This window comes from Podarcis gaigeae, assembly GCF_964106915.1.
Source record: "Podarcis gaigeae genome assembly, chromosome: 11".
Classification (NCBI taxonomy): Eukaryota; Metazoa; Chordata; class Lepidosauria; order Squamata; family Lacertidae; genus Podarcis; species Podarcis gaigeae.
Genome location: NC_139687.1, coordinates 62,300,756 through 62,312,992, shown reverse-complemented (window position 1 = coordinate 62,312,992; position 12,237 = coordinate 62,300,756). Strand labels below are relative to the sequence as shown.

At 48.0% G+C, this 12,237-nt stretch overlaps 1 protein-coding gene across 1 annotated transcript in view; it reads right to left on the bottom strand.

The window, feature by feature from the left end:
- DNAI1 (dynein axonemal intermediate chain 1) overlaps positions 1-12,237 on the bottom strand; it is a 152,813-nt gene that overhangs the window by 56,581 nt on the left and 83,995 nt on the right. Inside the window, exons 17-18 of the mRNA XM_083702694.1 lie at positions 6,133-6,281; positions 4,623-4,722 (exon numbers count right to left, since the gene is read on the bottom strand). Coding sequence (XP_083558820.1) covers positions 4,623-4,722; positions 6,133-6,281 — 249 coding nt within the window. The remainder of the gene's footprint in view (positions 1-4,622; positions 4,723-6,132; positions 6,282-12,237) is intronic.

Genomic DNA, 12,237 nt, shown 5'->3' with positions numbered 1-12,237 from the left:
ATTTGTCATGGCAAGAATAGCTCCATTACCACCGGCGAAGGATCTATCCATCTCAAAATATCTCATTACTACTCAGTCTTCGTGGTCAATACATTAAACTGTCTTGCTTATTTGTATGCCTTTCTTTTCCTTTCCTTTTTGAAAAAGAAGCAGCTTAATTCAATCCTTTGCAACATGGCAGAGAAATTATTTAGCCTTTGATACCTTTTCTGAGAAAAGGATGCGCTTGATGACTCGCATTTTCGAGCTCGCGCCATTAAGGGCCTACCAATATGTTCTGCAAATCCGTGTAACCGAACCTCAGCAGCCCTCGTCTATCAAGAGAGACGCTCAGGAAAATCAAGAGTGCGAAGATAAGAATCACTTTGCTGGGTCTGCCAAATAAAGCAGCTTGGGGAGGAAAAAACCAGGGCAGGCAGCATTTGTGTCCAATCCATTGCTAGAATCCATCCTATTTTGGGGAGAGAAGTGATCAAAAGTCCAATCTGGTATCCCGTTCATTAAAAAACTCTCCCCAACACTGAGTGAGATTCTAAAGCAGTGATGGGGGAGCCTGTTTGACGCAATGGGCACATTCCTTTCTGGAAAATTTTATGGGGGCCACATGGGAGTGGTGGGTGGGACCGGAGTCCAAAATGGGCGGAGCAATGCACAGCCCCCATGCAGAGAACCAAGAGGCACCGCCAGGGTTCGAACACATATTCCAGGCAGGCAAAAATGTTCATGGGAGGTTCAAAGGAGGGCTGGTGGAAAGAGGGAGCATGGCTAAGGTATGCTGCCTCTGAACATGGAGGCTCCGCTATGGTAGTCCTGCTCTCCCTTGAATCTGTGTCATCCTCTTTCTGAAAAAGGCATCCAAACCAGTGGCCGCCTCTGCATTCTTGTGCCTGCAAGTTCCATAGTTACACTCCCTGCAAAGAAGGGAAAGCGCTTTCGTGCAACTCCATGCCTTTGCCGAAATACCTTGTGCAAATTAATTGAAACAAAGCCTATCTTACTCATAATCTTGTACTCAAAACAAACATGAAAATCAGTTGATCGTTATAGTGTCGGAAGCCTGCAGCCAATAGAAGGAATGATGCGCTTGCCACAATATATTGAGGTTCTTCAAAAGAGAGTTATTCCAGAGCTGGAAAAGAGGTATCCTGACGTTACTGGGATACTGCAGCAGGACCTAGCCCCCTGCCACACATCAAAAGTGGTGAAGAAATTCGTGACAGAGCAGCAAATACAGCTACTTGATTGGCCAGGGAATTCCCTGGACGTAAATCCCATTGAGAATTTGTGGGCTATATGCAAAAGTCGCCTCTGTGCTGTAGACTGTATGACTATGGAAAAGCTCATTCAGGCTCTGATTCGAGTGTGGAACAGGGATCCGAAAATCAACAATGACTGTTTGAAACTAGTAGACTCCATGCTAAACTGTGTTCAAATGCTGCTTAAAAATAGCGGAGGTCATATCCGTTACTAATCACATATATGTGAGATTTGTACAGTGGTACCTCGGGTTAAGTACTTAATTCGTTCCGGAGGTCCGTTCTTAACCTGAAACTGTTCTTAACCTGAAGCACCACTTTAGCTAATGGGACCTCCTGCAGCCACCGTGCCGCCTGAGCCCGATTTCTGTTCTCATCCTGAAGCAAAGTTCTTAACGCGAGGTACTATTTCTGGGTTAGCAGAGTCTGTAACCTGAAGCGTATGTAATCTGAAGCGTATGTAACCCAAGGTACCGCTGTACATGTATACGTGAGTTTTGTACAATAAGCAATATTGTTTGTTTCAATTAATTTGCACAAGGGTATAGATTACAAACTTATGCTGACCAATCACTCATTAGCCCTCTGAAATAGCCAAGCAGTCCTGGGCCTTCACTCTGGCCAGCACCACTACAGAGGGCAACTGTTCATTCAACCTGTGGTTCTCAAAGAGCTCACCTCCCTTTCTTTACTTCCTTTTATTTTAGGTTGTGGTTGCGGCAGAGAGGAGAACAGTTTTCTGCCACGGCAAAATAGGTGGCTGCTCCTGAATACCAAAGTCTACCCTCCCCTGGCAGTGCTCGTGTAGCTTCATGTATCCCTATTAAAGCATATTCCTTTCCGGAATTGATGCCAGCAGCACTTCATTAGGGGACGGGATTGAATTATCCGCAGTAATTGAGCTGAGCCATTTGAACAGGAGGGACAAAAAGGTTATGAGCGATTCTCAGCTCCCCTGATGTGGGGTAGGAAAGACTTTATTAAAAATGAATCTTGGGCACTTGTTTAAGCATCACCAAAAAGGTCTGCTCTGCCCCAGCGAGCTCAGCTACTGCTACAGCCTTTCCCAAACGTGCTGGTCCATGGAGAAAGGACCGTCTTTAAGAATAACTCTGCCAAAGATCTGATCTCCATCTATATAGAGAGATCTTGCAGCCGCTCCTAAGGGAAAGCTGTGTTTCTCCCCCTGCCAATTATTTTTTTTAATGGTGAACATGACCATTGCATGGATACAGATTGTTCAAACCTCCAAAGAGAGGGGCAGTAAGCTGTTCCTTTTCTCTGCCTTTGGATGTAGCCGATAAACAAATGTTTCCAGGTTGGGGGCACTCTTCCATGGCCCTGGATTTTATCCAAGGAAGCGAGAGAAAATGCAGGACATTTCTTCACTGCTTCTTCTGTTTTATGCTGAATATTCTTTTGCTTTATGTTCAAAGGCAGGCGTCGCACCTCCTGATACCCCACTAAGTAAACGTCAGCAAGCTTGCTTTCTGCCACTCCACTGGAACCAATGGATTCAAATTGCAAGAAAGGAGGTTCCGACTAAACTTTAGGAAGAACTAGCCACCTCAACCCTGCCGTGTGGCAATTCCTTGCTGATGACCACGGTGCCAGGAGACAGACAGACAAGTTGGGCATCCACAGCAGTGACCAGAGGAGGAATGGCCAGTGGCGTAGCGTGGGGGGTGCAGGGGGGGCCGGCTGCACCGGGCGCAACATCTGGGGGGGGGCGCTCGCACTTGCAGCTCTCTGCCCCTACCTGGCTCACTCACTCTCTCTCACTGCAGTGCTGGCTGTGCGAATCCGATCCAAGCTGCCGGGTCGCCACCCACTGTGGAGGGGGTGGGTGCCAGGTGTGCAGTGCGGAGAGAGAGAGAGGGACTATCTGGGGGAGGGACAGTGCAGCGGCACCCAGTGCGGAGAGAGAGCGAGGGACTATCTGGGGGAGGGACAGTGCAGCGGCCGCACAGCGCAGTGCTGAGCACGGGAGAGAACCACACCAGACCAGACCAGGCAGCAGCAAGAAGAAGCTGGCAGCGGCGGCAGGTTAGGGGTTAGGGGGCGCAAATTACTTGCCTTGCCCCGGGTTAGGGGGCGCAAATTACTTGCCTTGCCCCGGGTGCTGACAACCCACGCTACGCCGCTGGGAATGGCCGCTGGGAGGAGCAAAGAGAGAAGAAATGTCATGGTGCATCTGCAGCAACACAGCTGGACGCCTTCCCCTGCCCCGGCTGAAACAAAACGTGTCTCTCCCCACAGCAAGGACTGCAACCGTCCAACAGCTCCAAAGTTGCACTTGTCCATTATCTCCCAAGGCAGACGGTTGCCAATCAAAATGACTGATAGTAAGGGCTGTTTGACACTGGGCCTACGGATGACCTTGGAAGGTGGTGGACTCTCCTTCCTTGGAGGTTTCCAAACAGAGTTTGGATGGCCATCTGTCAGGGAAGCTTTAGCTGTGAATCCTTCATTGCAGGGCGTTGGACTAGAAGACCCTTGGGGTCCCTTCCAATTGTACCGTTTTATGATTCATTGCTCTTGCTTGGTTTTTCTGTGCATTGCACCAGCATCAACATCCACCACTTGTGCCCCAGCCCGTTTCCTGTCCACCTGCGGTCCCTGTGTCCACATCTGCCAGTGGTACTTTGTGTATAGACCCAGGGGGGGAATGGCCAGCTAACAAACCAAAGATGGCAGAGGCACCATCAACAGGTGGTCAACGGCTTCCTGCCATGATAAGGCTGGTCTAGTACCTGTGGGATGTCCAGATAGGAAAAGAATATCCATCTTTTCCTTAAGATGCATCAGCATCACTTCTGAATGGTTGTCAGGTGTGTGTGCAGGAGCCAGACCCTGTGACCAATAGGACTCTGCAGGAATGGGGCCCTCCTAAGTTTGTTCTGGAGAGGCAAGGTGCGGCCACACAGGTGAGGCTGATTGGTAACTCACAGCACCTGGAGGCAAGAGCCAGGAAGGGATATCAGGTCAGCATTTCCCTTCGGCTCTTTGCCACAGCAACATGCATACTGCCTTGCTTCTTGATCCTCAGACCCCTGCCTTCGTGACTCCTTGTTTCCTGACCCTCGGACCCTTGGCTTCTTCACTCCCAGCTCTCTGACCCTCGGACTCCTGGCTTCTGGACCCCCATTCCTGCTCCCACTCTGCCATCTTGCCCTGGTCCTGATGTCCCCTGCTGGGACTTCAATTGCCTGTGAACCGGAATGTGACAATGGTTGGTTATATGCATGTCAGAAACCAAACTGGCATTACCCCAACAGGGCCTACAGTCAAGCTCACCTGAGACACCAGCAGGACCCATCAATCCATGCAAGAGATGATAGATAGGTAGGCAGACAATCAACTTACCTTCCCGTCAGTGGTAACCGCAGCAAAGACGGTGGAGGAATATGGAGCCCAAGCAACATCTCCAACGGCGGAATTGAGGTCGTAGATGAACATGGGAGTCCTGAAAGCAAAAGACCCTGGATGTCAGGAGATGCCACCTTCTGAGTCAGGGCTGGGCAGAATCCGTTCCGGGCAGAAGCAAGGCAAGAACAGGCCCAGGCAGAGAGGCAGGAAACCGCGTGAGAAATTTGAGCCAGGCCACTGGTTTAAAGGAAAGGGTTATAGATGGCACACAGAAAGCGGACATGGATATTCCAAAAAAAGGTAGGTCCTGTTCAGTTCCATAGAAGGCAAAGGAAAGTTCCCTGGAGGCAGAGAAGTTTAACCAGTCTGCCCAGAAGGTCTTTTTTCTGCTCCCCTTTTGCTTTTAGGGCCATTGAGGCCAGTGGGCAGCTGAATAAGTCCCCTCTGGTGTGACCCACTGCAGGGAGAGGATGAAGGTTGGCACCCACATGTGGGCCAAGGAAGGGCATCTTTGGCCAGAGTCTGCCAGGGGCATTTTGCTCCCCCAAGTGGCTGCACTGGGTGACCTCAAAGCTGCGACCCAACAAGGCAGCCCCCCTGCTGTGCACAACTGAGTGTGATCCAGCTGTTTGCTCCAGCCAGCATCCTCCAAAAGGGGTTTTGGAGGGCACCTTTTAGATTAGGGACTGCTTCTCTGGCCTCCCAACCCATCTTGCCCATCGGCTCAGGCTACTACTTGTGCCAGCCTTGCTGTGTCTAGTGACACATCACCTTTGCAGAAGGAAAGCTGTGGCCATCCCATAGCCATGGGGAACAGCCACAGAGAACTCCTGCCCATGTGGGCATAATTTATTTTCTTTCTTTATTTCTTAAACTTTATACACTGCATGACTTTATACACTGCATTACATACACACACACACACACACACACAGAGTGGACACTCGGGTTGTGAACGGGAAGCATGTTCGCAACCCGCAGCGCCATGTCTGTGCACGCACGGGTTGCAATTCGGCATTTCTGTGCATGCGCAAAGTGCGATTTAGCGCTTCTGTGCATGCACATGCGCTGAAACCCGGAAGTAACCCGTTCTAGTACTTCCAGGTTCGGCACGGTGCACAACCCAAAATCGCACAACCCGAAGCGTCTGTAACCCGAGGTATGACTATACACACACACACACAGCATCCACTATTCCCCCCCACCCCGCCAAAGCGGTTTGCGAAATTATAAATAAGAAGCATTAGCAGCAACAATTTAAGACACTGAAAAAATAACCACAGGCTAAAGACAGATTAAAACCTGCATCAACTCTCTGAGCAGGCATGTCAAAACACACACAAAAATAGTTTTTTAAGCAGGTGCCAGAAAGAGTACAGTGAAGGTGCCTGCTTGAGATCAATAGGCAGGGAGTTCCAAAGGTTATCAGCATAAATCACAACTGCCCTCCATCCCCCAGTGCACAGGGATGACGGCAGGGCAATGCACAGGCTGTGGTTGGACATACTTAATGTTGTGGTCCCAGATCTTCACCGTCCAGTCTGAGCTGCAGGAAATGAAAACCTTGCTGTGGAACGGGTTCCAGCTCACGGCATCGACGGCCATATGGTGGGCGTGAAAGATGTCCAGGAATTGCGTCGAGTAGGACTTTGAACACTGGAAAAATACAAGGAGTTGGTGACATTCTGCTGCTCAGCTCTCTGCATTATTTCCTCCCCCCCCCCCCCGGAGATGAGTTTTCACTTAACACCTGATACCTGCTTTGTCTCTCTTCGGCACGCAGCACGGAGCCCTGATCATCACAGTAATTTCCTCACTCTGCTCTGCAATCCCGAATCCGGCCAGTGAAATTGGGCTTAATGGAAGTATTTTTAGAGCCGGGCTGTTTATTAAGCGTCCATTTCCAGCCCCATGGAGAATTCCTACTCGCTCCTCGGGAGACGCTGCCGCAAGCTAATGTATAGTAATGCAAAGAACCTGGAGTTCAGATTTGGATGTCAGATTCGGATGACTGCAACTTCTGCTTCTCATTAAACAGACATGTAGCATAAACAGCATGCTAGATGCTGCACAAGTGACAGGGGTAAGGACATCATAGAAAACGCAGACAAGGGAGATGTTGGGGAAAAGGCTAATGGCTGTTCCATGAGTTACTGGGCAGGAGAATTGTCAGACCGCATTTTCTAGAGGCCTTCTGATCATTGGTATTTCCAGAATTTGTCATATTAAGGGGCTTGTAAAATGCCCCCCCCCCCCGAAGTCTGGAAGTACTGAAAGGTACCATTCCCAAGAGATATTTCTGCACGTTGCAAAATCATTCCAAGGGCACAACACTTTTGGTCCAATTCAGGTCCTAGGAAGTTTCCCTAATTTGGGTCCTATGCAGAGGGTCAAGAAGTCATGGTTCATTCTAGCCAGTCATGCAATTGATGGCTATCTGTTATGTACTGAGTTGAATAGGATTCAGAATGCAGCAGTCTGATTGGTCCTAGAACAATAGGATCCAGAATGCAGCAGTCTGATTGGTCCACAGGAGCCACCCAATCCAGCTCCAGGTGGAAGGGAATCCACAACCTGATTGGCCTACAGGAGAATCCCAGAATTAGCCAATCAGATGGGGCCCATTGTGTAAATAATGTACAGTGGTGCCTCGCAAGACGAAAAGAATCCGTTCCGCGAGTCTCTTCGTCTAGCGGTTTTTTCGTCTTGCGAAGCAAGCCCATTGACGGCTTAGCGGATTAGCGCTATTAGCGGTTTAGCGGCTTTTAGCGGCATATCTGCTTAGCGGATAAGAGGATAAGCGGCTTAGCGGCTTAGAAAAAGGGGGGAAAGGGGGGGAAACCCACAGGAACTCGCAAGACATTCTCGTCTTGCGAAGCAAGCCCATAGGGAAATTCGTTTTGCGAAGCACCTCCAAAACGGAAAACTCTTTCGTCTAGCAGACATTCTGGGGGAACTTCCATTCCTCCTCACCACTATCAGCTGAAGAAAGAGCATGAAATCCACTCTCGACTGAGTATATTTCACCATCCATTGAGGAAACAGAAACAGGCTCAGTGAGGATCCTGCTAGGAATACTGAATTTTACGGCCTAACTTGGGGGCTTCTAATTTGGCCTTGATCCAGAGCCATCAGGGCTTGTAGCCACCTACTAGAACAAGCCAAGTTCCCCAGAAAGATATAGTCTAGAATCATAGAAGAGTAGAGCTGGGAGGGATCCTGAGGCTCATCTACTCCAACCCACCTGAAATGCAGCTTCTTTCAACCCTTGCCAATGCATTGCTTTGCACAGACTAACAAGGCTACTGTTCTGGATTTGATTTTAGAATAAGGAAAACCATTCGCTCATATATTTACTAAATACTAGACCAGTTCAGCTTAAAAAGCAGAGACATCGCCTTGCCAACAAAGGTCCGTATAGTTAAAGTGATGGTTTTCTCAGTAGTGATGTATGGAAGTGAGAGCTGGACCATAAAGAAGGCTGATCACTGAAGAATTGATGCTTTTGAATTCTGGTGCTGGAGGAGACTCTGGAGAGTCCCATGGATAATAATAATAATAATAATAATAATAATAATAATAATAATAATAATTTCACCCCTCTTCCATCCACAAAATCCATGTTCGACACAAGACCTCAGTCGTTCAGAAAACACTGAGCAGTGTCTGTGCAAGACCTGTTGCTGGTACTGAGCCGTCCACTACAGAGGCATAGAAAGGTCAGGTGGTACTGGGTGCAAATTTTTAAAAATCTATTTTTGTAAACTGCTCTGAGTTTTTATTTTTATTTTTATTTTTTTCAATGAAGTGGTGTATGAAGTGAGAGTTGGACCATCAAGAAGGCTGATCGCCGAAGAATTGATGCTTTTGAATTATGGTGCTGGAGGAGACTCTTGAGAGTCCCATGGACTGCAAGAAGATCCAACCTCTCCATTCTGAAGGAAATCAGCCCTGAGGGCTCACTGGAAGGACAGATCCTGAAGCTGAGACTCCAAGACTTTGGCCACCTCATGAGAAGAGAAGACTCCCTGGAAAAGACCCTGATGCTGGGAAAGATGGAGGGCACAAGGAGAAGGGGACGACAGAGGACGAGATGGTGGGACAGTGTTCTCGAAGCTACCAGCATGAGTTTGAGCAAGCTGCAGGAGGCAGTGGAAGACAGGAGTGCCTGGCGGGCTCTGGTCCAGGGAGTCACGAAGAGTTGGACACGATTAAACGACTAAACAACAAAAGACCAGTTCATGGAGGAGAGGAATATTAGTGGCTACTAGCCATAATGGGTATGTTCTGCCTCCACGGTCAGAGGCAGCAGAGTTTCTGAATACCAGCCTTCATGTTCTTACTACTTGCAGCTGTATTTAATTAATTATTTAATAAATTATTATTATTAATAATAATAATAATAATAATAATTATTATTATTTTATTTATACCCCGCCCTCCCCGGCCAGAGCTGGGCTCAGGGCAGCTAAACCAATAAAATCACAGTAAAAAACATAATGGGGGCGGGGGGGACAAAACCAATTTAAAATGCTGCCTCATTTTAAAAGTAGCCAATAAATCAAGACCATAAGGGGAGGGAAACATAAGGGTCAGACTGAGTCCAAACCAAACACCAGGCAGAACAGCTCCGTCTTGCAGGCCCTGCGGAAAGATGTCAAGTCCCACAGGGCCCTGGTCTCTTGTGACAGAGCGTTCCACCAAGTCGGGGCCAGTACTGAAAAGGCTCTGGCCCTAGTTAGCACAAATTTGCTAAAAACACACAGAGAGCATTACTGTATTTCAACAGAGAGCGTTGTTCTTCCTAGTTCGTACCATAGGCCACCCCACCTCTAAGTCTCACACAAACACGTAAACCCTGCAAGATCAAAAAATAAACCCATTTTACAGAGGCTGAGATGGAGTGATTTGGCCACAGCTGGTCAGCGACTTTAAAGCTTATGTCAGAGTTGAACAAGCTTAAATTCCAGCATTCAAACTTGGCAAATCTCTGCTGCACCTTTTCCGAAGGTCCCTATCTTTGGTAATCCTCACAGAACTCTAGCCCATGGTTGCCATTAATTTGATTTGAACTGATTTCATAATGAACTGATTTTAGAATGCTGTATTATTCGAAAGGTTGGCGGTTCGAATCCCTGCGGCGGGGTGCACTCCCGCTGCTCGGTCCCAGCGCCTGCCAACCTAGCAGTTCGAAAGCACCTCCGGGTGCAAGTAGATAAATAGGGACCGCTTACCAGCGGGAAGGTAAACGGCGTTTCCGTGTGCGGCTCTGGCTCGCCAGAGCAGCGATGTCACGCTGGCCACATGACCCGGAAGTGTCTCCGGACAGCGCTGGCCCCTGGCCTCTTGAGTGAGATGGGCGCACAACCCCAGAGTCTGTCAAGACTGGCCCGTACGGGCAGGGGTACCTTTACCTTTACCTTTATTATTTTACTGTTGTTAGCCGCTCTGAGCCCACCTTCGGCTGGAGAGGGCGGGATATTATTATTATTATTATTATTATTATTATTATTATTATTATTATTTCCACTTGGCCAGTTCTGCCTGAAATCAAAGTTATTAATTTCTGACTCGTGGGGTATCCCAGGGCCTTCCAGATAAGCTGATCTTCCCTGTTAAATTGCATTGGTTCAGGCGAGAGTTGCCTCTTTGGGTGAGTTGGACGTTCCAGCATCTCTGAAATTTTTATGAATGTTTAAAGTCCAGGAATCTTTCCGAGAGACTGAGCTGCTGGTCCTGCACATAATTATATTGCTGAAAACGCTCCTGCAGAGCAGCAACCCTCCATCATTGCTAATGATTCCTGAAACCAAAGATCCGTATGTTTCCTCACCAACGCCTTCCTTCCGGCAATCAGGCCACGGGCAATTTAACAGAAGAAGGAAGACGCTGCCTTGCCTGAATGTTTGTCTCTTATGCAGAAGAGGTTTTACAGGGCTGGAGGGCCAGGAAATATTAACATTCGGATGGCTGTTGACGGTGGTGCTATCTTGGCAGGAAGGCTCCCTTTAGCCCAAACCACATATGGCAAGAAACCTATGAGGTCCGGGCTCAGAGAATAACCAAAGCAAAATTATACGGACAACTCACTAAGGGCAGAACTGCACCTGCTTCTATGGGCGTAGCCAGAAATTTTGTTGGGAGGGGCAGGCTTTTTTTAGGGGGGGCAGAACTGATGTGATTGGTCAGTTAGTTACCATATTTCTCGTTCCATAAGAGGCACTTTTTTCCTCCTAAAAAGTAAGGGGAAATGTCTGTGCGTCTTATGGAGCGAATGTGTGGTCCCTGGAGCCGAATTGCCCAGGGGGCAAAAAGCAGATCATGCTTTTTTTTTTTTTTGAAAGAGGGAAGGGGGTGTTGAAACAAAGCCACTGATCGTTTGCCAATTGGGGAGAGAGATAAGGGACGCTAGAGATTTAAGTGTAAGTCTTTATGTTCATTAGCTGGATAAGTTACTGTTGGTTGTTTTCTTACCTTCTGAGCTATTTTAATCTGTACAATTATTGAGAGTTTCTCTCTCTCGTTTTAGTAAAATCTGTGTAAGATTTTATGAAACTGGGTCTGGTCTGAGTTCCTGAACCCTTTAATTTTGACCACGTTTTTCAGAGCAAGGGTCATGTACAACAAAGCAGATGTCCCAGCATTGGTAGCCTCACAGCTGGATTACTGCAATGCACTCTACATGGGGCTACCCTTGGACTGGTTGGTTGGAGGTTGCAGCTGATGCAGAACAAGGCAGCTAGATTGCTTGTGGGGCAGCGGTGGTGGCAAACAACCAGTAGCGTATGGACCCTCTGCTTGCCGCGCTTTCACTGGCTGCCAATCTCCTACTGGGCCAAGTTCAAGATGTGTTAACATCAAAAGGCCTATGCAGCTCAGAACCGGGTTGCTTGGTTAGATTGGTCTCAACTAGGGGCAGGGCCTTTTCAGCACTGGCCCCGACTTGGTGGAACGCTCTGTCACAAGAGACCAGGGCCCTGTGGGACTTGACATCTTTCCGCAGGGCCTGCAAGACAGAGCTGTTCCACCTGGCCTTTGGTTTGGACTCGGTCTGACCCTTATATTTCCCTCCCCTTATGGTTTTGATCCATGGGCTACTTTTAAAACGAGGCTGCATTTTAAATTGCATTTTAACCTGTAGTTTAAATTCGGTCCCCCCCCCCCCCCATTATGTTTTTACTGTAATTTTACTGGTGTTAGCCGCCCTGAGCCTGGCTCTGGCTGGGGAGGGCAGGGTATAAAAAAAAATTATTATTATTATTATTATTATTATTATTATTATTAAGATCCTTGTGGCTGGAGGTAATGTCCCTCCTGCAAATATCTCGGAAGCCTGCTCTGCAGAAACTTGGAGCAGGGCTTTCGGTGTGGCCGCCCCTCTTCTAGGGAACAGGATTCCTGTGGAGTTATGGCAGGAAACTGGGTTTCTGGAAACAGTGGGATACATTTTTGTTCCCAGCTGGATAAACTTGCCCTTTCTGTGAGTGACTATTCTATATTGTTTTAGTTTAGTTTTCAACTGTTTTTTTTTTTTGCTGTTTCTACTGCACATCACCTTGGGATGATTGCATAGAAGGCAATTAACAGATTAAGAAGGAGAAGGAGAGTTTCC